Source organism: Hyla sarda, chromosome 9 (genome assembly GCF_029499605.1).
Source record: "Hyla sarda isolate aHylSar1 chromosome 9, aHylSar1.hap1, whole genome shotgun sequence".
Classification (NCBI taxonomy): Eukaryota; Metazoa; Chordata; class Amphibia; order Anura; family Hylidae; genus Hyla; species Hyla sarda.
In genome coordinates this window covers 51,109,338-51,134,190 of record NC_079197.1, presented here as the reverse complement: position 1 = coordinate 51,134,190, position 24,853 = coordinate 51,109,338, and the positions used below count along the sequence as shown (strand labels likewise).

The 24,853-nt window shown below is 44.0% G+C and overlaps 1 protein-coding gene across 4 annotated transcripts in view; it reads right to left on the bottom strand.

The window, feature by feature from the left end:
* OPHN1 (oligophrenin 1) overlaps positions 1-24,853 on the bottom strand; it is a 188,716-nt gene that overhangs the window by 134,632 nt on the left and 29,231 nt on the right. For all 4 annotated transcript variants that reach the window (XM_056541037.1, XM_056541038.1, XM_056541039.1 and 1 more), the window contains exon 2: positions 18,349-18,510. In XM_056541037.1, coding sequence (XP_056397012.1) covers positions 18,349-18,502 — 154 coding nt within the window. In that variant the 5' untranslated portion in view covers positions 18,503-18,510. The remainder of the gene's footprint in view (positions 1-18,348; positions 18,511-24,853) is intronic.

The window sequence follows — 24,853 nt, the reverse complement described above, 5'->3', positions numbered from 1 at the left end:
CCCAATCGTCTTGGCGAGCTGAAACAAAATGCCGAAGATAAGGCTCAAGAATCTGGTTAACCCTCTCCACCTGACCATTGGACTGAGGGTGGTAGGCCAAAAGGAAGTCCAGATTGATGTCCAGATGGGTGCAAAGGGCTCACCAGAACTTAGAGACAAACTGAACTTCACGATCCGAAACAATATGCTGAGGAAGACCATGTAAGTGAAAGATATGCAGCAAGAAGTACTTTGCCAGCTGTGGGGCAGAAGGAAGACCTGGTAGGGGAATGAAATGAACCATCTTGGAAAACCGATCTACAACGACCTAAATGACAGTGTTATTACGAGATGGTAGCAAATCGGTGATAAAATCCATGGCGATATGGGACCAGGGGGTCCCAGAATGGGTAAAGGCTGTAGGAGTCCTGCAGGTCTCTGCCAAGGAGTTTTGTCACGGGCACAAGTATCAAAGGAACGGACAAAATCAGAAAATCACGTTCAAAATGGGGCCACCAGTAGTGCCGAGAGATTAGAAGTAGAGTCTTACGCATTCCAGGATGACCTGCTGTCAGGGAAGAATGACCCAATTTCAGTACCTTGCGTCTCAATCTAGCGGGCACAAAGGATTTTCCTGGAGGAACTTGCTGAATCTTGGCAGGAGCGGCAGAAATCAAACGGTCAGGAGGAATAATACGCCTAGGCGTGGAGTCCAAACCAATGATGTCAGAGGACCTGGATAGAGCATCTGCCCTGATGTTCTTGTCTGCTGGATGGAAGTGAATTAAGAAGTTGAACCTCGTAAAGAACAGTGACCACCTTGCCTGGCGGGGATTCAAACGCTGAGCAGACTGAAGGTATAGAAGATTCTTATGGTCGGAGTAGATGCTGACCGGATGAGAAGATCCTTACAATAAATGTTGCCATTCCTCCAAAGCTAGCTTATAGCAAGGAGTTCACGATCTCCAATGGAGTAATTCCTCTCAGCAGAAGAAAAGGTCTTGGGGAAGAACCCACAAGTTACAGTCTTACAATTGGCGTTTTTCTGAGTAAGAATGGCCCCGGCTCCAACAGATGAGGCATCAACCTCCCAAAGAAAAGGGCCTTCCAGGTCATGACTAGCAAGCACGGGAGCAAAGGCAAAAGCAGACTACAAACGGGAGAAGGCCAATTCGGCCTCATTAGGCCAAAATTTAGGATTAGAATTTTTTTGTGAGAGCCAAAATGGGAGCAACCAAGGAAGAAAAAATGCAGGATAAATTGACGATAATAGTTAGCAAATCCCAGAAAACGTTGAATAGCACGTAGTCCAGAAGGACGAGGCCAATCCAACACCGCAGACAATTTTTCTGGATCAATCTGCAGGCCCTGATAAGAGACAATGTAGCCAAGAAATGGAAGACTAGATTTTTCGAATAGGCATTTCTCCAGTTTAGCATAGAGATGATTCTTCCGTAGCCGTTGAAGAACGAGACGAACATGAGTACGATGTTCCTCAAGGTTGGTAGAGAAGATCAGGTGGATGTCATCTAGGTATATGAAAACACAGGTGTAGAGAAGATACGGAAGATGTCATTGACAAACTCTTGAAAAACGGCTGGAGCATTGCAGAGACCAAAAGGCATTATGAAATACTCAAAATGTCCATCACGAGTATTGAAGACCATTTTCCATTCATCTCCCTTGCAGATACGAATAAGGTTATACGCTCCACATAAATCCAACTTGGAGAAGACCTTGGCACCTCAGAGGCGGTCAAAAAGTTCAGAGATAAGAGGTAGTGGGTAACGATTCTTGAACATGATTTTGTTAAGTCCCCGGTAGTCAATGCATGGACGGAGTGAGCCATCCTTGTTCCCTTTAAAGAAAAAACCTGCTCCGACAGGAGAAGAGGACTTATGGATAAATCCCTTTTGGAGATTTTCCTGGATATACTCAGCCATGGCTTTGGTCTCAGGAACCGATAAAGGGTAAATCCTTCCACGAGGAGGAGTGGTCTCAGGCAGAAGATCAAAAGGGCAGTCGTATAATCTTGGTAAGGTGATGGCAGGCCAGGTAAAGGAGGAAGACGAGTAACAACTTTAAGCTGAACTGGTTGGAGGCAAAGATTTTGACAGGATTGTCCCCAGCGAATAATTTCTCCAGTTCTCCAATCCAGTTGCAGAGAATGGCGTCGCAGTCAAGGAAGACCAAGAAGAATCTCAGAAGTACAGTGTGGCAGTACATAGAATTCAATCAGTAGACAGGAAAACTGGTGGATGTGGATCCGCTGGACCTGTGAGTCAGATGACACGGACTGTACCAGGGAGTGGAGTCTAAGGTGCCAATGGTTTTCACCAGAGCCCGCTGCAAATCGGGATGGACTTGCTGCGGCAGGTGGCACCCAGGTTGCTACCCCTCACACGGCTCAACCACACAGGCGGCTGAGGAGTTTGAGGCACAGGATACAGCAACTCGTGGTCAGGATAGCAGAAGGTCAGGGCAGGCGGCACAGTAGCGTAGGCAGGAACGTAGCAAGTGGTCAGTAGGCGGGCAGCAAAGGAGCAAGGTCAGGTCACAGAGCAAAGGGTATGATACACAGCAAGGCAATACACAGGAACGCTTTCTCTCAGGCACTAGAGCAACAAAGATCCGGAAGGAAAGTGTGGGAGGATTAACTTATTAACTGAGCCAAAGGGGATTATTTAATTAATGGGCGCACTGGCCCTTTAAATCTGAGAGCTCCGGCTCACGCCTGCCTTAGGGGAGGGGGACATACACGCAGAGGCACAGAGGCAGAGGCAGGAGGAGCAGGAGGTCAGGGACTCTGGCAGCAGAGAGAAGTGGAGCCATGAGCTCACGGCCGGCCTGTGCAGCCGGAGAGCGGGGCATAACATTTATGACATGACAATAATGAAATAAAGCATGGTGGATGAAAACACAAAGCTATAGTTGGAAATCAATCTCCATCTTCTAACAGATGTAGATTTTTAGCAGTTAATAATGGAGTACAGGTTAACGTAGCCAAGCAACCAACACAGAAGAAAATAAATTAAGTTACCTAGTGGCTAAAATACTGTTAACAAACTTTTATACTATTAATTCCAATATTTAATACATGTGAAATAATTTTCATATTTTTAAACAGTTTTGCTCAGTTTCAAATCTCTATTTACCTATTGTTAACAACAAAGTTAATTAGGGGTCCGACCACAGGGGGCCACTAGCTAATTATCACCAATAATATACAATCAAGGGATGTCCACTTTAAACTTAAAGTGACTTTAGTAGAGTGGTGGCCAACCCAGTATAGAGGCTTGAGATGCAGCATTTTCTTGCATCAATTCAGATAGTGGTCTCTCAGGTTTTACAAAAATCTTTTGCAAGACAACTATAACTCCATAGAAAGTAATTGGTTCTGAAGTCGCCAAAATGCCAAAGTCAAAATAAGAAAAAAAAAAGGAAGTTTATAGAAACTAACACTGATAAAGAAAATGTTGAAGCAAGCAGTAGATCCCTTAGTATATTGAGTATAGAGATTTTTTAAGAGTTTTGTATAGTAAACAAAGTAAAAAAAATTAAAAAAAAATGGGACAGTACAGAGCATGTAGTACCATACTGTACTATAAGGCAGCCCTACCAGACAACCATTCCGGGCATGTACTTCAGTAATATCAATAACACACTGATGCTGACTGGCTGGATCTTTTAGGCAATTACATGTCTGTCATACTGTATGCTGAGTGTAGTTTTAAGTTGTAAAGGGCCCTGAGAGACCCTTATATGTTGAGAATACCGTAACCTGAGGGACCAGTTTACCAAAACACATATATACACTAGGGATCGACCAATATCGATTTTTTTTAGGGTCGATACCGATAATCTGTGACCTTTCAGGCTGATAGCTAATAACTTATACCGATATTCTGGTATAAGTTATCGGCTATTTCCACCCATCCCCCCACAGAAGCCGCTGCAGATCAATGATTTAACCCCTTAAGGACATAGGGCGTATCCATACGCCCCCGTTTCCAAGTCCTTAAGGACCGAGGGCGTATGGATACGCCCTGAGCATTTCCGGCCCCCACCGCTAGCCGGAGGGGAGCCGGAGCCGGATGCCTGCTGAAATCGTTCAGCAGGCATCCCGGCATATCGCCCAGGGCGGTCATTATGTCCCCCCATGTCGGCGATTGCCGCAGATCACTGGACAATTCAGTCCAGCGATCTGCGGCAGATTCCGGGTCAATCGGGTCTCCAGTGACCCGGAATTACTGGCTGATCGGGGCCGTCAGAGACGGCCCCGAACAGCCATTGCCAGCAGGGGTGAGGTGGCACGGGTGCCACCTCACGATCGCCCTGATTCGTCGGCCGGATTACCGGCCGACCAATCAGGGCGCCTGCTGCGGGTGTCACTCCCGCAACCCGCTCCGCCCCTCTTCCGGAGGACGTGAGCGGGAAGACGACCCCCGGTGCTGGGGACCCCGATCCCCGGCGTCCCTGTTGGGATCGGGGCCCCAGGAGCAGCGGCGGCGGCGGAGACGACGAGGGACTGACCTGTGCGGCGGCATCGTGGAGCAGCAGCAGGAGGTGAGTGACAGCCTCCTGCTGTTGCTTAGCAACAGCTCCCAGCATGCAACAAGGGCATGCTGGGAGCTGTAGTTATGCAACAGCAGGAGGCAGACCACCACAACTCCCAGCATGCCCTTATGGGCATGCTGGGACTTGTAGTTTTGCAACAGCTGAAGGCACATTCTTTCTATGTAAAAGTGTACCTTCAACTGTTGTATAACTACAACTCCCAGCTTGCACAATCAGCTAAAGTGCATGCTGGGAGTTGTAGTGGTGCATCTGGTGGTTGCATAACTACAACTCCCAGCATGCCCGTTGGCTGTCGGTGACTGCTGAGAGTTGTAGTTTTGCAACAGCTGAAGGCACACTGAGTTAAGTAGTAAACCAGTGTGTCTCCAGCTGTTGCATAACTACAATCCCCAGCATCCCCAGCCAATGTAGTATGCCTCCGGCTGTTGCATAACTACAAGACCCAGCATGCCCTTCCGCTGTCCGTACATGCTGGGGGTTGTAGCTTTTGCAACAGCTGAAGGCACACTGGTTGCAAAACACTGAGTTTGTTACCAAACTCGGTGTTTCACAACCTGTGTGTCTCCAGCTGTTGCAAAACTACAACTCCCAGCATGCACTGATAGACCGTACATGCTTGGAGTTGTAGTTTTGCAACAGCTGGATGTTTCTCCCCCCCCCCCCCCCCCCCCCAATGTGAACGTACATGGTACACTCACATGGGCGGAGGATTACAGTAAGTATCCGGCTGCAAGTTTGAGCTGCGGCAAATTTTCTGTCGCAGCTCAAACTGCCAGCGAGAAACTACTGTGAACCCCCCGCCCATGCGACTGTACCCTAAAAACACTACACTACACTAACACAAAATAAAATAAAAAGTAAAAAACACTACATATACACATACCCCTACACAGCCCCCCTCCCCTCCCCAATAAAAATGAAAAACGTCTGGTACGTCACTGTTTCCAAAACGGAGCCTCCAGCGGTTGCAAAACTACAACTCCCAGCATGCACTGATAGACCGTCCATGCTGGGAGTTGTAGTTTTGCAACAGCTGGATGTTCCCCCCCCCCCCCAATGTGAACATACAGGGTACACTCACATGGGCGGAGGATTACAGTAAGTATCCGGCTGCAAGTTTGAGCTGCGTCAAATTTTCTGCCGCAGCTCAAACTGCCAGCGAGAAACTACTGTGAACCCCCGCCCGTGTGACTGTACCCTAAAAACACTACACTACACTACCACAAAATAAAATAAAAAGTAAAAAACACTACATATACACATACCCCTACACAGCCCCCCTCCCCTCCCCAATAAAAATGAAAAACGTCTGGTACGCCACTGTTTCCAGAACGGAGCCTCCAGCTGTTGCAAAACAACTACTCCCAGTATTGCCAGATAGCCACTGACTGTCCAGGCATGCTGGGAGTTTTACAACAGCTGGAGGCACCCTGTTTGGGAATCACTGGCGTAGAATACCCCTATGTCCACCCCTATGCAATCCCTAATTTAGGCCTCAAATGCGCATGGCACTCTCACTTTGGAGCCCTGTCGTATTTCAAGGCAACAGTTTAGGGCCACATATGGGGTATCGCCATACTCGGGAGAAATTGGGCTTCAAATTTTGTGGGGTATTTTTTGCTATTACCCTTTTTAAAAATGTAAAATTTTTGGGAAAACAAGCATTTTAGGTAAAAAAATTTTTTTTTTTTTACATATACAAAAGTCATGAAACACCTGTGGGGTATAAAGGTTCACTTAACCCCTTGTTACGTTCCCCGAGGGGTCTAGTTTCCAAAATGGTATGCCATGTGTTTTTTTTTTGCTGTTCTGGCACCATAGGGGCTTCCTAAATGCGACATGCCCCCAGAGCAAAATTTGCTTTCAAAAAGCCAAATGTGACTCCTTCTCTTCTGAGACCTGTAGTGCGCCAGCAGAGCAATTTTCACCCCCATATGGGGTGTTTTCTGAATCGGGAGAAATTGGGTTTCAAATTTTGGGGGGTATTTTCTGCTATTACACTTTTTAAAAATGTTAAATTTTTGGGAAACCAAGCATTTTAGGTAAAAAAAAAAATTTTTTTTTTACATATGCTAAAGTCGTGAAACACCTGTGGGGTATTAAGGTTCACTTTACCCCTTGTTACGTTCCCTGAGGAGTCTAGTTTCCAAAATGGTATGCCATGTGTGTTTTTTTGCTGTTCTGGCACCATAGGGGCTTCCTAAAGGTGACATGCCCCCCAAAAACCATTTGACGCTCCTTCCCTTCTGAGCCCTCTACTGCGCCCGCTGAACAATTAACATAGACATATGAGGTATGTCCTTACTCGAGAGAAATTGGGTTTCAAATACAAGTAAAAATTTTCTCCTTTTTACCCCTTTCAAAAATTCAAAAATTGGGTCTACAAGAAAATGCGAGTGTAAAAAATGAAGATTTTGAATTTTCTCCTTCACTTTGCTGCTATTCCTGTGAAACACCTAAAGGGTTAATACACTTACTGAATGTCATTTTGAATACTTTGGGGGGTGTAGTTTTTATAATGGGGTCTTTTATGGGGCATTTCTAATATGAAGGCCCTTCAAATCCACTTCAAATGTGAACTGGTCCATGAAAAATAGAGAGTTTGAAAATTTTGTGAAAAATTTCAAAATTGCTGCTGAACTTTGAAGCCCTCTGGTGTCTTCCAAAAGTAAAAACTCATAAATTTTATGATGCAAACATAAAGTAAACATAAAGTAGACATATTGTATATGTGAACCCAAAAAAAATATATTTTGAATATCCATTTTCCTTACAAGCAGAGAGCTTCAAAGTTAGAAAAATGCAAAATTTTCATTGTTTTCATCAAATTTGGTGATTTTTCACCAAGAAAGGATGCAAGTTACCATAAAATTTTACCACTAAGTTAAAGTAGAATATGTCACGAAAAAACAATCTCGGAATCAGAATGATAACTAAAAGCATTCCAGAGTTATTAATGTTTAAAGTGACAGTGGTCAGAATTGCAAAAAACGCTCCGGTCCTTAAGGTGAAAAAGGGCTCGGTCCTTAAGGGGTTAAAGCAGGCGCTTTAAATCAATGAACTGCAGCGGCTTTTGTGGGGCCAGAGACCACCTCCACCACCCGTTTCTCTCCCCCTGCCTGTCTTGGGGTCCTCCCAACCACCACAGCCGCTGCCCCATTGCCTCTCCGATTTTATAATTACCTGTTCCTGGGGTCCGCGCTACTTCTGGCTCCGGCGGCGTTCTGAGCTGTCACTATGCGCACTGACGGTGACGTGGCGTTGAGGACGTTGCTCGTCATTGCACTGCGCAGGAAGCCGCAGGAGCCAGAAGTAGCACGGACCCCGGGAACAGGTAATTATAAAACCGGGGATGGGGGAGGCAATGGGGCAGTGGCGGCGGTGGTCTCTGGCCGGGGAGGTGGGGCATTATCAGCATATCGGCAAGGTAATTGCCGATACCAATAATGTCCAAAATCCTGAATATCGTCCGATAATATCAGCCAAACCGATAATCGGTCGATCTCTTATATACACACACTACCTATGGAAATTGGAAAAATGCCACAGAGATTCCATAACTGGAATACAAAAGGTGCTTCCCCCTCGGGCCTAGATTCAATCAATCACTCTGGTTGGCACAGATGTGTAAAGAGAAAAAAATAAAAAAACATTGCTAAAGGATCTATATCTATGTGGTGCAAATCCCATAATATCTTACAAGTCTAGGATCTGAGGTGCATTGTTTAAATAGTAAACATTTTCCTGGAAATTCCCAACACTTAAATTGTGAAATTCCTAAAATACTTTATGGATGCCAAAAATTCCATTCAGTTCAGTTCCTGGGAAGTCTTTCTTTACTGACTAGATAGATGGAGTTCTAGTAAATAGTTCAATGTTAAAGCTCTTAAAAATCTGAAATTGGGCATATTGGAGGCACACACCTGCTCGGTTTGAGTGCTTTATGGCAGCTGAAATGAAATGAGTGCCAGTTGACAGAGATGTACCATTAGGCATAGTTCACACAGGGTAAAAGTTTTGACCTCATATTTTATTTTACGCTCGCTATTTCTTTTTTGGCATCAATAAAGAAATGTAAGGATTTCACGATTTTTGGGGCATTGTGAACAAAAATAATTAACATGCCCACCCTCTAATGAGAATGACACGACTGTACTAATTCTCTCCCAATTTTACACATCAAGGCTGAGCCACAGAGAACACATTGTCCTTTTATGTAATAATTTAAATAATAAAGAAAATAAAGCTGCCACATCTATCCCAAGCAGTAGCAAATCCCAATAGCAAACATCTACTCTGGAGAGCACTGTGATCAGACTGGAAATGTCTACATGACTTCCTCCAAGGTTTTTTCTCAGCAGTTGATTTGAAGACATTTGTTTCTCTGTAATACAATTTAATACATTAAAAGGGATACTCTGCCCCTGGACATCTTATCTCCTATCCAAAGGACCCCTGTGATCTCCGGGCCAGCACCCCAGCATTCAGAACATTTATGTTCAGAACACCAGCTTTGGGTGGCCGTGGTGCCACTCCCCCTCCATTCATGTCTATAAGAGGGGGCATGATGGCTGTGGCTGCCGGTCATGCCCCCTCCAACAGACATGATTGGAGTCGATGTCATGAATGTTCAAAACGCCAGGGTACCAGCTCATAGATCACGGGGGTCCCAGCGCCCGTCCCCCGTGCATTTAGACATCTTATCCCCTATCCTTTGAATGTCTGAGCGGAATACACCTTTATGATACTATTAAAAAGTGCCTAGTAAGAAAAACATTTTGGAGCCTAACTAAATTGCTTTAGAGAAGAGATCTTTTTATGATCCCTCCATCGTGTGAGAGGTTATATGCCAACAACTAATAAGATTAGGGCAAATTATATATAATATTGTGTAACATGGGACTTGTGTATCTGATCATTCCTACATACTCTAATTAAAGCAAATATAACTATGCCTATGTAATTTAATGTCTATGTTATGCAATGCCTATGTTACTATTGCCTATGTTAAGTAATGACAAATACAAATAATATGCTGCCTGAATATTCTTGCTGTATGTAAAAGTATCTTGCTCCATGAAAATAGCTAAATATATGTATGCTGAATATACAGGTAGCTATATTGTGCATAAAGGGTTATAGAGAATCCAATGTTAATGAAGTAGTATTTTTTTTTTTCTTCAAAAGATTCTAATTTTAAAATATTTAAATGCTGGATGTTGGTCTCACCATCTTAGAGGAGGAAAATAAAAAACAAACAATTTACTAGTCAGCCAGACCCATAGGCAAACATTAGCTGTGATGGGGGAGAACATTAAAGGGGTTATCCACCATAAGGTGATTTTAGTACATACCTGCCAGACAGTAATGGACATGCTCAGGAAGGATCTGTGCTTGTTTTGGGGCTAAATGTGGTGAGATTACCATAACGCTGTGGCTATCTTTTTGAGAAATGGGTATTTCCTGTTGGATTTCGTTCTCAAACTAAGTCCCATAGTTCCATAGTTTGTAAGTGTGAGCTCACTTTCCTCCCTCCCACACATCAGCCACCCCACCCATTGAAACACAAATAAGCTGCATTCCATGCAAAAGACCAGTGTTTTCTCACCAGGGTGCCTACAACTGTTGCAAAATGATCTCCCTCCCACCCAGCTCATCCCATTGAAGCAGACAGGCTCCCTCTGATCACCTGACTAATGATGTCACTTCTTGACACACTGCAACCTGGGAAATGCCAAGACCTGACTAATTTTATATGCTGTTAAAAATAAATATTGGGACAAAAATCCTAGAAGAATTGCGAGACCACATCACAGATAGGTACAGACACTATATTATGAAATACACTAACTTTACAGCCCCTGTGTCATAGTCAAATAAATAAATAAAAAAAATCCTGCAATACCCCTTTAATAGGAATCAAACAATGTCAATAAAGGCCAATCTGAGAGGACAGAAACACTCAGTTTATGTATACCAACAAGATGGAGCACAGCCACAACCAAACTAAACAAATCTTTTCCCTCCTGCACCCCTAGGGACAGAAATGCTAATTATTCTTCTTTAAAAATTGTATTCTCAGTATTTGTATTATATTCCAGGATTTGCTTCTCTTAATGGGGTACTCCGGTGAAAAACAATGTTTTTTTTTAAATCAGCGGAGCACTGTGGTTAGACTGAAAAGAACTATACAACTTCCTCTGTAGTATACAGCAGCTGATAAGTACTGGAATGATTAAGATTGTTATATAGAAGTTATTTACAAATCTGTTTAACTTTCTGGCATCAGTTGATTAAAAAAAAGTTTTTCCATTGGAGTACGCCCTTAAGGTGAGACTGGAGAACTTGAAAAAATACACAGATGTCTTTCATGAAGGTCTAAATGTTATATAGTTTGAATACCATGTTATAAACAGATTAATTATCATCTTAAAAAATTATTACATACTCCATTTATTTTCTTAACATTTTTTGGGGGAAAAAAACTTTTTTTCCCCTCAGTTTTTCTATTCTTTTTCCAGGCTTTCCCATCTCTAGCCACTAGAAATGTGTACACCTCTTTACTAACCTGGAAAGTGAACAGATGCTAGAAATTAAAAAGCTAAATACTTTTATGTGATTTACTATAATAAAAACAGAATATACATTAAAAACAGTGAAAATTAATTATTAAAAATCCAAAAAAAGATAGACAAACCCCTTCTTCCAAGCAACTAAGCACAATCATTCCCAGATGAATCCCTGTACAATAATCATAATAATAATAATTGGGTTTTGTGCAGAAATTGTTCAACCCCGGATGCTTTCTATATAAACAAACAAAGGGGTGACTGCAGCGGCAGGGAACTGGCTTACTTACTAAGACCAACATGCGATATACATTACAAAGTGTGAACATAGAGTAGATTTTCTTATCCTCAGAAAAGCTTGACTTAAATTAATCCACAATTTATATGTATACTACGGTTGTAGATCCAGTCAGGAAACCGCATACGGGTCAAAAATGAGCTGACCGGAGTCACCGTTCATTAAAGTATATGGCGTTCAACGCTGGTCCGGCTGGGGTACGGGAGAGCCCGATTTGCCCCTCCCCCAGCCGGATCTGGCACCTGTAATGTAAAAACGAAGTGTGAATGCAGCCTTAGACAGCACCCTTCTTGTCTCCAGTTTGGGTGTGGTCCAGCAGCTCAGCTCCATTGAAGTGAATGAAGCCAACTTGGAGACAAGGAGGGCGATGTCTTTGAAAGAAAAAAAGGCCTGTTTTTTTGCTTCCTGGAATACCCCTTGAAGCAACTTCACAAATAGTCCTGATTAAAAATCAATTGTTGTGTCAGTATACAGCTCCAATGCATATCTATGTATCTTCATGGTAACAGAAACAAGCAAATCCTGTACAATTTTGTCTTGCTGCCATACTTCTTTCCATCTGATCCATACTTCTTTTTAACAGGAATCAGTAAGTAGTTCTTAAAACTGCTGACAATCCCTGAGAAAACAGTTTGATGTCCCAGCTGCCACAAGTTCCTATGAGGCTGGATCTTCTTATGAGTCCGTTTAAATAAACACGTGAGGAAATGATGTACCTCATTTACCAAAACTATCCCGGACAAAAAGTGGCCATAACGCTGCCACAGCAACCAGAGCCCATGATTCTTTCTTTTGAAGAAGAAAGCTGAACTTTTATTAGTTGCTATGGACAAAATGGCAGAGCATGCTTGAGCATTTACATAAGGCCCAATGACTTCTATTGATCATAAAGCTAAAGAGTATATTAGGTCGTTATACAGCACTATATAAACAGATATGTTTGGCTAGGCCTACAGTATATACAGCTGGTAGGCAGCATGAATTCACTGCAGTGCAGGCCTGGTTACATTAGACATCACTTCAACTTACCTGTAATGCACAAATATCCATGGCAACAACTGTTTAGAAATAGAAGATTACATCTTGGCGTCTATTGGCTGCGCAATGTTCTTTATGTTGTATAATTAGACTGAGCAAAAAAAAAGAAAAACCCTAGGAACTGCAAAAGCCAGATGGAAAAATGTGTCTCATTCCACCTGCTCCGCGGCCCCCACATAAAACGAGAGCAGCCGAGTTCTTCATTTTATGCGGCTCGCATGTCGTACTGCAGTAATAGCCTGCGCTGTGTGACAGAATCAATTCAGCACCATATTGCTTCTTGTCCAGCCAGATGGATTGATAGGCTATTTATAAGGTATACAAGACAGCGAAGATCTGACAGCTGGGATCTTCCAAGTACCTACCGTTTATCTCTCACACAGCACCATCTTATTAAGCAGCAATGTAGAGGCTGGAACAGTTCAGACTTATAAGATGCAAATCAACCTTTTCTGTATTTCTCTGTCATGTGACTAAAACTAAAATACCCAGAAAAAATCCACACAACAACTAAGTAAATATTAAAACGTCACACAAATGTTATCCAGGCAAACTCAAGAGTGTTGCAAAGAAGCAATGCTGAAAACTGAGCTACCTAGTTTCAATGTAAATGAATATATGATTCACATAGCTACATATCATTTTTTATTGTTATAGTAATTATTTTGTAATCTTTTATATGGGCTGAGATATCAGAATTTTTTTTTTCATTCTTCCTGTATTATCTGTATAGAAAGTGCAGAGGGATGTGTGGACTTTATGGCAGCTGAAATAAATTGGAATAAACTAATGAAAGCATATCAATAAGACTATTACCATCTTTAGGTAGTACAACCAGCATATTCAGAAACAAGGGGATTACATTGGCCCTATTTGTGTGTACATTGCCTTGTCTAGGCCTCCAACAGCCCAATGGAGCCATCAATAATATCTATAGATAGTGTCTCAGCTCATCATGTCCCAGTCTATAAAGGAAAGCTCACAAGTGAGCTACAGAAAAGAACACATTCAGCATATTGTATGTATTGCAGTGGCTAGTGTAAATGCTAAAAAAACATTCTTAGATAAATTATTTTAATGGCTTATCAAGCTGACATCAGTTGTCTAACAAAGGACATTTTGGTTATTGCCATGAAATGTGAACAGTCAGTTGGCAGATATGCACAATGTTACGTTATGCTATTGCAACACACCTACTCTTTGTTTCCAGGCACACCTCAGACACATTCTCAGGTACTGAAAGGCCAGTAACATAGCTGGTGATCAAAGGAGGAAAAGGCCAATATGAATATGTCAAAGAGTCATTAACAATACCAGGCCAAGATATTTTAACACAGACTACAACCAAATTTTACCCAAGACTCCACTTATTTTTTTTTACAGAAAGTCGCATACAAATTATTTAAGAAGTGGTTCATGAAAAATAACTTATCCCTACAATCTCCTGAACGGGACTCAGCTCTCTGAGAGGAGCACATGCTGTAGAAGGCATGCGCTCTATAAATTTCTATGGGAATGCCAGAGACGCCTAAGTACAGCACCTGGGTCTCTTCTGCGCTCTAACAGAGAATGAATGGAGCACATGCTGGATAGGGAATAGGTTGTTGTTCACTGGACCACCCCCTTTAACCCCTTAAGGACAATGGACGTACTCCTACGCCCCCGTTTCCGAGTCCTTAAGGACCGAGGACGTAGGAGTACGTCCTGTCCTTTCCCGGCCCCCTGCCGCTAGCCGGAGGGGAGCCGGTGCCCGATGCCTGCTGAAATCGTTCAGCAGGCATCGCGGCATATCGCCCAGGGGGGTCATTATGCCCCCCCAAGTCGGCGATGGCCGCAGATTGCTGGACAATTCAGTCCAGCGATCTGCAGCGATTCCGGGTCAATCGGGTCTCCAGTGACCCTGTGACCCGGAATTACTGGCTGATCGGGGCCGTCAGAGATGGCCCCGAACAGCCAGAGCCTGCAGGGGTGAGGTGGCACTGGTGCCACCTCACGATCGCCCTGATTCGTCGGCCGGATTACCGGCCGACCAATCAGGGCGCCTGCTGCGGGTGTCACTCCCACACCCGCTCCGCCCCTCTTCCGGAGGACGTGAGCGGGTGCGGGACGTGCACCCCGGGTGCTGGGGACCCCGATCCCCGGCGTTAATGTTGGGATCGGGGCCCCAGGAGCGACGACGGCGGCGGCGGCGGGACTGACCTGTGCGGCTATCAAGCAGCAGCAGGAGGTGAGTGACAGCCTCCTGCTGTTGCTTAGCAACAGCTCCCAGCATGCAAAAAGGGCATGCTGGGAGCTGTAGTTATGCAACAGGAGGAGGCAGACCACCACAACTCCCAGCATGCACTTATGGGCATGCTGGGACTTATGGTTTTGCAACAGCTGGAGGCACATTCTTTCTATGGAAAAGTGTACCTTCAGCTGTTGTGTAACTACAACTCCCAGCTTGCACAAACAGCTTAAGTGCATGCTGGGAGTTGTAGTGGTGCATCTGCTGGTTGCATAACTACAACTCCCAGCATGCCCGTTGGCTGTCGGTGACTGCTGAGAGTTGTAGTTTTGCAACAGCTGAAGGCACACTGAGTTAAGTAGCAAACCAGTGTGTCTCCAGCTGTTGCATAACTACAATCCCCAGCATCCCCAGCCAAAGTAGTATGCCTCCCGCTGTTGCATAACTACAACACCCAGCATGCCCTTCCGCTGTCCGTACATGCTGGGGGTTGTAGCTTTTGCAACAGCTGAAGGCACACTGGTTGCAAAACACTGAGTTTGTTGCCAAACTCGGTGTTTCACAACCTGTGTGTCTCCAGCTGTTGCAAAACTACAACTCCCAGCATGCACTGATAGACCGTACATGCTGGGAGTTGTAGTTTTGCAACAGCTGGATGTTCCCCCCCCCCCCCCCCCCCCCCAATGTGAATGTACAGGGTACACTCACATGGGCGGAGGATTACAGTAAGTATCCGGCTGCAAGTTTGAGCTGCAGCAAATTTTCTGCTGCAGCTCAAACTGCCAGCGAGAAACTACTGTGAACCCCCCGCCCGTGCGACTGTACCCTAAAAACACTACACTACACTAACACAAAATAAAATAAAAAGTAAAAAAAACACTACATATACACATACCCCTACAATAAAAATGAAAAACGTCTGGTACGCCACCGTTTCCAAAACGGAGCCTCCAGCTGTTGCAAAACTACAACTCCCAGCATGCACTTATAGACCCTACATGATGGGAGTTGTAGTTTTGCAACAGCTGGATGTCCCCCCCCCCCCGCCAATGTGAACGTACAGGGTACACTCACATGGGCGGAGGATTACAGTAAGTATCCGGCTGCAAGTTTGAGCTGAGGCAAATTTTCTGCCGCTGCTCAAACTGCCAGCGAGAAACTACTGTGAACCCCCGCCCGTGTGACTGTACCCTAAAAACACTACACTACACTAAAACACAATAAAATAAAAAGTAAAAAACACTACGTATACACATACCCCTACACAGCCCACCTCCTCTCCCCAATAAAAATGAAAAACGTCTGGTACGCCACTGTTTCCAAAACGGAGCCTCCAGCTTTTGCAAAACAACTACTCCCAGTATTACCAGATAGCCACTGACTGTCCAGGCATGCTGGGACTTTTACAACAGCTGGAGGCACCCTATTTGGGAATCACTGGCGTAGAATACCCCTATGTCCACCCCTATGCAATCCCTAATTTAGGCCTCAAATGCGCATGGCGCTCTCACTTAGGAGCCCTGTCGTATTTCAAGGCAACAGTTTAGGGTCACATATGGGGTATCGCTGTACTCGGGAGAAATTGTGTTACAAATTATGGGGGGTATTTTCTGCTATTACCCTTTTTAAAAATCTAAAAATTTTGGGAAACCAACATTTTAGGTAAAAATTTTTTTTTTTTTTTTACATATGCAAAACTTGTGAATCACCTGTGGGGTATTAAGGTTCACATTACCCCTTGTTACGTTCCCCGAGGGGTCTAGTTTCCAAAATGGTAGGCCATGTGTTTTTTTTTTGCTGTCCTGGCACCATAGGGGCTTCCTAAATGCGGCATGCCCCCAGAGCAAAATTTGCTTTCAAAAAGCCAAATGTGACTCCTTCTCTTCTGAGACCTGTAGTGCGCCAGCAGAGCACTTCTCACCCCCATATGGGGTGTTTTCTGAATCGGGAGAAATTGGGCTTTAAATTTTGGGGGGTATTTTCTGCTATTACCCTTTTTAAAAATGTAAACATTTTGGGAAACCAAGCATTTTAGGTAAAAAAATAAAAAAATTTTTAACATATGCAAAAGTCGTGAAACACCTGTAGGGTATTAAGGTTCACTTTACCCCTTTTTACGTTCCCCGAGGGGTCTGGTTTCCAAAATGGTATGCCATGTGTTTTTTTTTGCGGTTCTGGCACCATAGGGGCTTCCTAAATGCGGCATGCCCCCAGAGCAAAATTTGCTTTCAAAAAGCCAAATGTGACTCCTTCTCTTCTGAGACCTGTAGTGCGCCAGCAGAGCACTTTTCACCCCCATATGGGGTGTTTTCTGAATCGGGAGAAATTGGGCTTCAAATTTTGGGGGGTATTTTCTGCTATTATCCTTTTTAAAAATTTAACATTTTTGGGAAACCAAGCATTTTAGGTAAAACATTTTTTTTTTTTTTTTACATATGCAAAAGTCGTGAATCACCTGTGGGGTATTAAGGTTCACTTTACCCCTTGTTACGTTCCCTGAGGGGTCTAGTTTCCAAAATGGTATGCCATGTGTTTTTTTTTGCTGTCCTGTCACCATAGGGGCTTCCTAAAGGTGACATGCCCCCCAAAAACCTTCCCTTCTGAGCCCTCTACTGCGCCCGCCGAACACTTTACATAGACATATGAGGTATGTGCTTACTCGAGAGAAATTGGGTTTCAAATACAAGTAAAAATTTTCTCCTTTTTACCCCTTGCAAAAATTCAAAAATTGGGTCTACAAGAACATGCGAGTGTAAAAAATTAAGATTGTGAATTTTCTCCTTCACTTTTCTGCTATTCCTGTGAAACACCTAAAGGGTTAATACACTTATTGAATGTCATTTTGAATACTTTGGGGGGTGTAGTTTTTATAATGGGGTCATTTATGGGGTATTTCTAATATGAAGACCCTTCAAATCCACTTCAAACCTGAACTGGTCCATGAAAAATAGCGAGTTTGAAAATTTTGTGAAAAATTTCCAAATTGCTGCTGAACTTTGAAGCCCTCTGGTGTCTTCCAAAAGTAAAAACTCATAAATTTTATGATGCAAACATAAAGTAGACATATTGTATATGTGAACCCAAAAATGTTTTATTTTGAATATCCATTTTCCTTACAAGCAGAGAGCTTCAAAGTTAGAAAAATTCAAAATTTTCATTTTTTTCATCAAATTTTGGGATTTTTCACCAAGAAAGGATGCAAGTTACCATAAAATTTTACCACTAAGTTAAAGTAGAATATGTCACGAAAAAACAATCTCGGAATCAGAATGATAACTAAAAGCATTCCAGAGTTATTAATGTTTAAAGTGACAGTGGTCAGAATTGCAAAAAACGCTCCGGTCCTTAAGGTATAAAATGGCCTGGTCCTTAAGGGGTTAAAGAAAGAATTTATCAAGTGAACATCAAGTCTCGTATGGCTTTCTTGGTGTGACCAGTCACTTGATCCCAGCCAGCAGCAAGTTATGAGTACTCTTAATGTCGCATCATTCAAAAAGAGCTAGATGTTAATGGGAAAAAATTGGTTCTCATACATTTGTTTACATTAAACATATAATAGCCCACCCCTTTACAATGCATGTAAGGTGTGACTCAGTGTATTCATAGTACCAAGACCAGGAATACAGAAACATTGAATTTGGCCCTATTGTTCGGCTTACCTTTTATGGCATTGATAAGAGCACTTCCATCCTTTATCACATCCTTTATGAATTTATTAGTCCTCTCCAGCTCTTGTTCATAACCTTTCAAACTCTCTCTGAACACCGGGCTGTCCAAGTAGCATTCACTGAATTCCAAGGGAGTATGACCCATTGTTTCTCCTGAGGATACAAGACAAGAGATGTTACATGTCCCGATGTCTCAGCCGCATTTAATATCCAACCAAAGAACAAAAGGCATGATGTTTGCGTAATCTCCTTCTCCTCATGTAGGTTTCCTTTGGAAATCCCAGTTTCTTCCCACAGAGTAAAAAAAATAGGCTGACATGTTCATTGGCTTCACACAATTTAGTCAAAAGGGGAAAAATTTTCAATGTTGGTGTAGATCATTTTGGTTGGTCTAAATTTGGTGCAATTTCGCCAAATTTACCATACTTGTGCAAGGCACATGATAAATTTAGTGCAAAGTTCTAAATCTCCACACAGTTCTATTTGTACAACTGAGCTGCACCTCACAGGAAAAGTGGACAGAGGGGGCCTCATTTACTAAGAGTTTCGGGTTTTTACTATTGGGAAAAGTTGTTTCAGACATGCAGGATTCCTCTCTATTTACTATTGGGAAAAGTTGGGAACATTTTCTGACCAGCTTTTTCTAGGTCGATATTTCCAGCCATTTACCCACAGGAATTTCTGTGAATTCCATAGTAAATCGGTCGGGTCGTGAAACCACGCCCCTTTTGACCAGCCACGCCCCCTTTGCAACAGACCACGCCCCTTTTCGGGTTTGAAGGATTTTTCAGGCGCACACTGGCGCAGACATGTCTCAGACAAAAAACGGCAGAAAAACTGTCACAGCTTTTTCCTGTGTTTGGTCAGTTTTTCTTGCGTTTTTGTTGGTGTGTTTTTTTACTGCCTTCAGGGTACCACTCCATGGGTTGATGCAGAGCGCCCGGTCCAGAGTGTAAGGAGTGATGTATATCATATACATATACAAGATGCAGAGACAGGGGTGCATAGTGTACCCATGTATACTATACAGGAACCCAGTAAGGAAAGAGATAACCCATGCTGCTGCTGAGCAGTTCTGGGTTAAGTCATTGTGTGTTATCCTGTATATACAGCTGTCAATATATGACTGTATATACAGGATACAGTAGGCAGACGTCAACAACTGGAGGCTCCCTGTTTAGGAACACCCCAGGGGAGAGCGCCAAAAATGTACTAACCTTTTCTTATTGTTTTTTTTTTCTTCTCATTTTAGATACGTGAATGTGGAGGACTACGTCAGATTCAGTGGACTGCGATGACGAACAGCGTTGTTTTTTTTTTTTTTAAATGTCAATAAAAGGGTTAACGAGGGCTGTGGGGGGGGGGTGTTTTTTTTTAAAATAAATTAATTTTTTCAATGTGTTGTGTTTTTTGAAAAGCCGGTACCAACAGGCCCGGAGTGTCAAAAATGGTGCTCTTGGGCCTAGGCAGTAAGGGGTGTTATTTAGGCTGGGAAAGGCCAGTAACAATGGTCCTCGCCCACCCTGGTAAAGTCAGGCTGTTGCTGCTTGGTTGGCATCTGGCTTATACTGAAAACGTGGGGGAACAACACGTTTTTTTATTTATTTAAAAAAAAATGCAAAGGGTTCCCCCTATTTTCACTATCAGCCAGATACCAACCAAGCAGCAACAGCCTGACGTTACCAGTGTGGGCAAGGACTATTGTTACTGGCCCTCCCCAGCATAAATAAGGCCAGTCTTTTACTGCCTAGGCCCAGGAGTGCCATTTTTTGCTTGGGGCCTGTTGGTACTGGCTCTTCCCATTTAGCAAAACGCATAATGAGAACAGAGTCAGGCCTGGACTGTGTAGCTCTGCCCCCTAATGACGTCATCACTAGGGGCGGAGCAGTAAAGGTTGCAGGGGGTCTCAGGAGTGAGACCCCCTTTCGATCTGTCCCTCTGCCCTTGGACTACTACTCCCATCATGGGACAAAGTCTGTCGCATGATGGGAGAAGTTGTAGTACCGCAGCGCTGAGGGATGGCACTTGCACATCCCCGGCTGCGGGACTTTCAGGACTACTACTCCCATAATGGTCAGACTCCGTCCATGATGGGAGTTATAGTTCAGGGGCTGAGGGACAGATCTCAGCAGGTCATTCTCCAGAGACCCGGTGCGCTGGGGTACTACAACTACTCCCATCATGGGACAGACTCTGTCCATGATGGGAGTTATAGTACAGGGGCTGAGGTGCAGATTGCTGCAGGTCATTTTCCAGGGACCCGCTGCGATCCGCATTTATTAACTGTACAAGCCAGCGGCACATACGGCTACACACTGTGCTCCCCGCCGGCTCCTGTATACAGCTCTCACAATTCATAATCCCCGCTGCCGGAAGACAGGAGCTCTGATTGGTGAATAGCTTTTAACCAATCAGAACTTCCGTCTCCTGGCGGTGGGGATTATGAATTGTGACAGCTGTATACAGTATTTCCCGCCGGGAGCCGTCAGGGAGCGCAGTGTAGCCACATGTGCCGCCAGGTTGTACAGTTAATAAATGCGGATCGCAGTGGGTCTCTGGAGAATGACCTGGGGCGATCTGCCCCTCAGCCCCTGGACTATAACAGAGTCTGTCCATGATTGGAGTAGTAATCCTAACTGTCCCAAAATAGTCCCGCAGCCAGGGGGATGTGCAAGTGCCATCTTTCAGCGCTGCGGTACTACTACTACTCCCATCATGGGACAGACTTATTCCCATGATGGGAGTAGTTGTAGTTTAGCAGTCATGAGAGACAGCTCCTGCATCCCTCGGCTATTTCAGTAGGAAAATTTCATACGTGTCCTTTTTGATGGTGTAAAATTTGTCTAAACAAAAAAAACGCACATGATAAATTAGTATTCGCTGCAAAAAGCATTCCACAATACACAAAAAAACTGAGTACTTGCTTTTTGCTCTATCAAAAAAGATGCAACAAAAGACACAATGAAAGTCACTGCGCAAGAAAAAGGGGTAAACTCAATGATAAATCTCCCCCAAAGCCTTTATTTCTGTCTGTCAGGGGAAAACAGTTGTCTCCTGAAGTTGTTATTCAGCTTTACCAACCACAGATATAACTACCGTAAAAAATTATTTGTTAGAAGAAAACAACTCAATGGGGGAGATTTATCAAAACCTGTGCGGAGGAAAAGTTGCCCAGTTGCCCATAGCAACCAATCAGATCTCTTCTTTCATTTTAAACAAGGCATTTGCAAAATTAAATAAGAAATCTGATTGGTTGCTATGGGCAACTTTTCCTCCACACAGGTTTTCATAAATCTCCCCCATTGAATGACCTGTACACACCAGTGTAACCCTTTATATTACAGGGGACATTCTTTCTACACGCTAACATTTTCTTTACTTAGATCACCTCCGGGTTCAACAATACTTAAAGTGACACACGTAGTAAAGAAGTAATGTGAACATTTACGCTGCCTTTTCAGACCCATATCACTTCCCAGGAAAACATTATATAAACAACCACAGTCCAGGATATATCTTATCTTACTCCATTTGCTGTACAGGTGCCTTACACATCCAGTACACAATGCAACATGAAAGTATGAAACAAATAAAGAAAGACATTGGTGACATGTCTTCCTGAGATTATCCTCTCATTCTTCCTGCCAAACATCCTCATGGATCTCATGTGAACCTGACAGCTGCTCATCCCGGCTGCATTCACACCACGTTTTTGCAATACAGTTCCCATATCAGGTTTTTGATGAAAAACTGATTCCTCAAAACCTGACTAAACTGTATCAAAACGTGTGTACAAATTTTAACCCGTATACAGTTAAAAAACGTATATGGTTTAAAAAATGATGTCTGGTTGCATCCGTTTTTTAAGAAAAAAAAAGTATATGTTTTTAACTTTTCATTCCATTATGAATAAAGTTTCACTTGTTTGATTGAAATTCCAAGAAAAAAAACTGTGCAAAGTCAAAAACCGTATGGTGCAAACCAGATGGAACCGTATGGTGAAAACCGGATGGAACCGTATGGTGAAAACCAGATGGAACCGTAAGCACACACAGTTCTGTACGGTTCCCATTGACTCCCATGTTAAAAAATAAACGTATACGGTTTAATACAGTTTTTCACCCGGACCAAAAACCGTGGTAGGCTACGGGGAAAAAAAACTGACAAACCCTTACAGGATGCAAAACAGACACAACCCGGTTTTCAATGGAGAGTCAATGCATACGGTTTTCAATATGGTTCTATACGGTTTTCACATAGAAAACGTATACGGGAACTGTATTGCAAAAAATGTGATATGAATTAGGGATCGACCGATTATCGGTTTGGCCGATATTATCGACCGATATTGACGATTTTGGACCATTGGATCATTGATTTAAAGTGGGTGCTTTAAATCAATGAAATGCAGTGGCTTTTGCGGTGCCAGAGACCACCTCCGCCACCCGCTTCTCACCCCCTGCCTGTCCTGGGTCCTATCACTGCCACGCGCCTCCCCCCCATCACCACCACCGCACCACCTTGCCGATAATCCAATAATGCCCCGCCACCGCTCCGCCCCGGCCAGAGACCGCCTCTGCCGCTGCCCCATTGCCTCCTCCATTCCCGGTTTTATAATTACCTGTTCCCGTGGACCCCGGGAACAGGTAATTATAAAACCGGGGATGGGGGGAGGCAATGGGACAGCGGTGGCAGCGGTCTCTGGCCGGTGCGGTGGGGGCTGCGGCATGATCCGGTGGTGGGGGGGGCGCGGTGCGGTGGTGGGGGGGAGGAGCGCGGTGGTGGGTGGTGGGGGGATGCGCGGTGCAATGGTGGTGATGGGGGGGGGGGGCGCGGTGGCAGTGATAGGACCCAGGACCCCAGGACAGGCAGGGGAAGAGAAGTGGGTGGCGGCGGTGGTCTCTGGCACCGGGGTCGCCGGGGGTGGGAGGTGGGGATAAATAGCCGTTAACTTATACCGGAATATCGGTATAAGTTATCGGCTATCGGCCCTAAAAAAACGATATCGGTCGATCTCTAGTGTGAATGCACCCTTAGACTGGGCCATGCCTCACAGTAATATGCTCCTAGGGCAGTGTTTCCCAACCAAGGTGCCTCAAGCTGTTGCAAAACTACAACTCCCAAAGGCCAAAGTCTGTCCGGGCATGCTGGGAGTTGTTGTTTTGCAACAGCTGGAGGCGCCCTGGTTGAGAAACACTGTCCTAGGGCGTCCATACATGCATATGTGGTTGTGTGTACAAAATAATATGGGCAAATTTATCAAAATGTTCAACAGATAAACTATTTGTTGCCCTTAGCAACCACACCCCCTCCCGTAGGATTGCATTGAGGGGCGGAACGTGACGTCACACGGGGGGGGGGAGGCATGACATCACACGCCGCCAGCCCTGTAGTTGCCCGTAATCAGACCCGGAGCGAACACGCTCCGGGGACTGATTACAAACGGGGTGCCGCGTGCATGATCACAGGCGTCCCCAGCGGCGGGACCCTCGCGATCAGGCATCTTATCCCCTATCCATTGGATAGGGGATAAGATGTGTAAGCACCGGAGAACCCATTTAAGGAAGACTATAAGTGATTAATAAAGCGCTGTGATTGGTTGCTATAGGCAAAAAACAAGAATTTTTTTTCTCAGAATTTTTCTACATCTCTACAGTTGAAGCACAATAATAATAATAATAATAATAATAATAATAATATTAATTATATTATATAACATATGTTATATTATCATGATGGATCGATCTCCTATGAACAGAATAGCTGCCCCTTCAAGCTTATACTGCACCAGTGCATCAATGGTCCAATATTTATTATACACATACATAGTACTGGTGAGTATCGCAGTAATAATTATAATAATATCCTTATGGATCTCATATGAGCACAATAGTGCCCTTACACTCCTAGCACATTCATTTATACACATATGTAGTCCAATACAGCAGTAGTAATAATATTAATATATTATATTAATATTATAATTTTTTTACGGATCCCCTATGAATAGGATAGTGATGTAGGAGAGAAAAAGACATCATGGATGAACGCCAGCACCACACTTCACAGAAACCCCACAAGTGCATCCGTGCATTCTACCACCTGAGTGATTGCACTGTATGTTTGGACCTGAGGAAGGCACTCTATGTGCGCCGAAACGCGTCCTGTGCTGGCTCGAGTCTCTCCATTTGTGACCACTGTTGTGCAGCGCCTCTAAGGCTGGGTTCCCATTATGTTTTCCCCCATACGGGAGCGCATACGGCAGGGGAGAGCTAAAAACTTGCGCTTCCGTATGCCTTTCTATGCGCTCCCGTATGTACCACGGTTTTAGGTCCGGCTGTAAAAGCGCATACGGGGCAAAAATGAGCCGACCGGACTGAAGGTTTCACTGCGGTCAGCTCATTGAAATAAATTACATACGGGAGTGCATAGAAAGGCATACGGAAGCGCAAGTTTTTAGCTCTCCCCTGCCGTATGCACTCCCGTATGGGGGAAA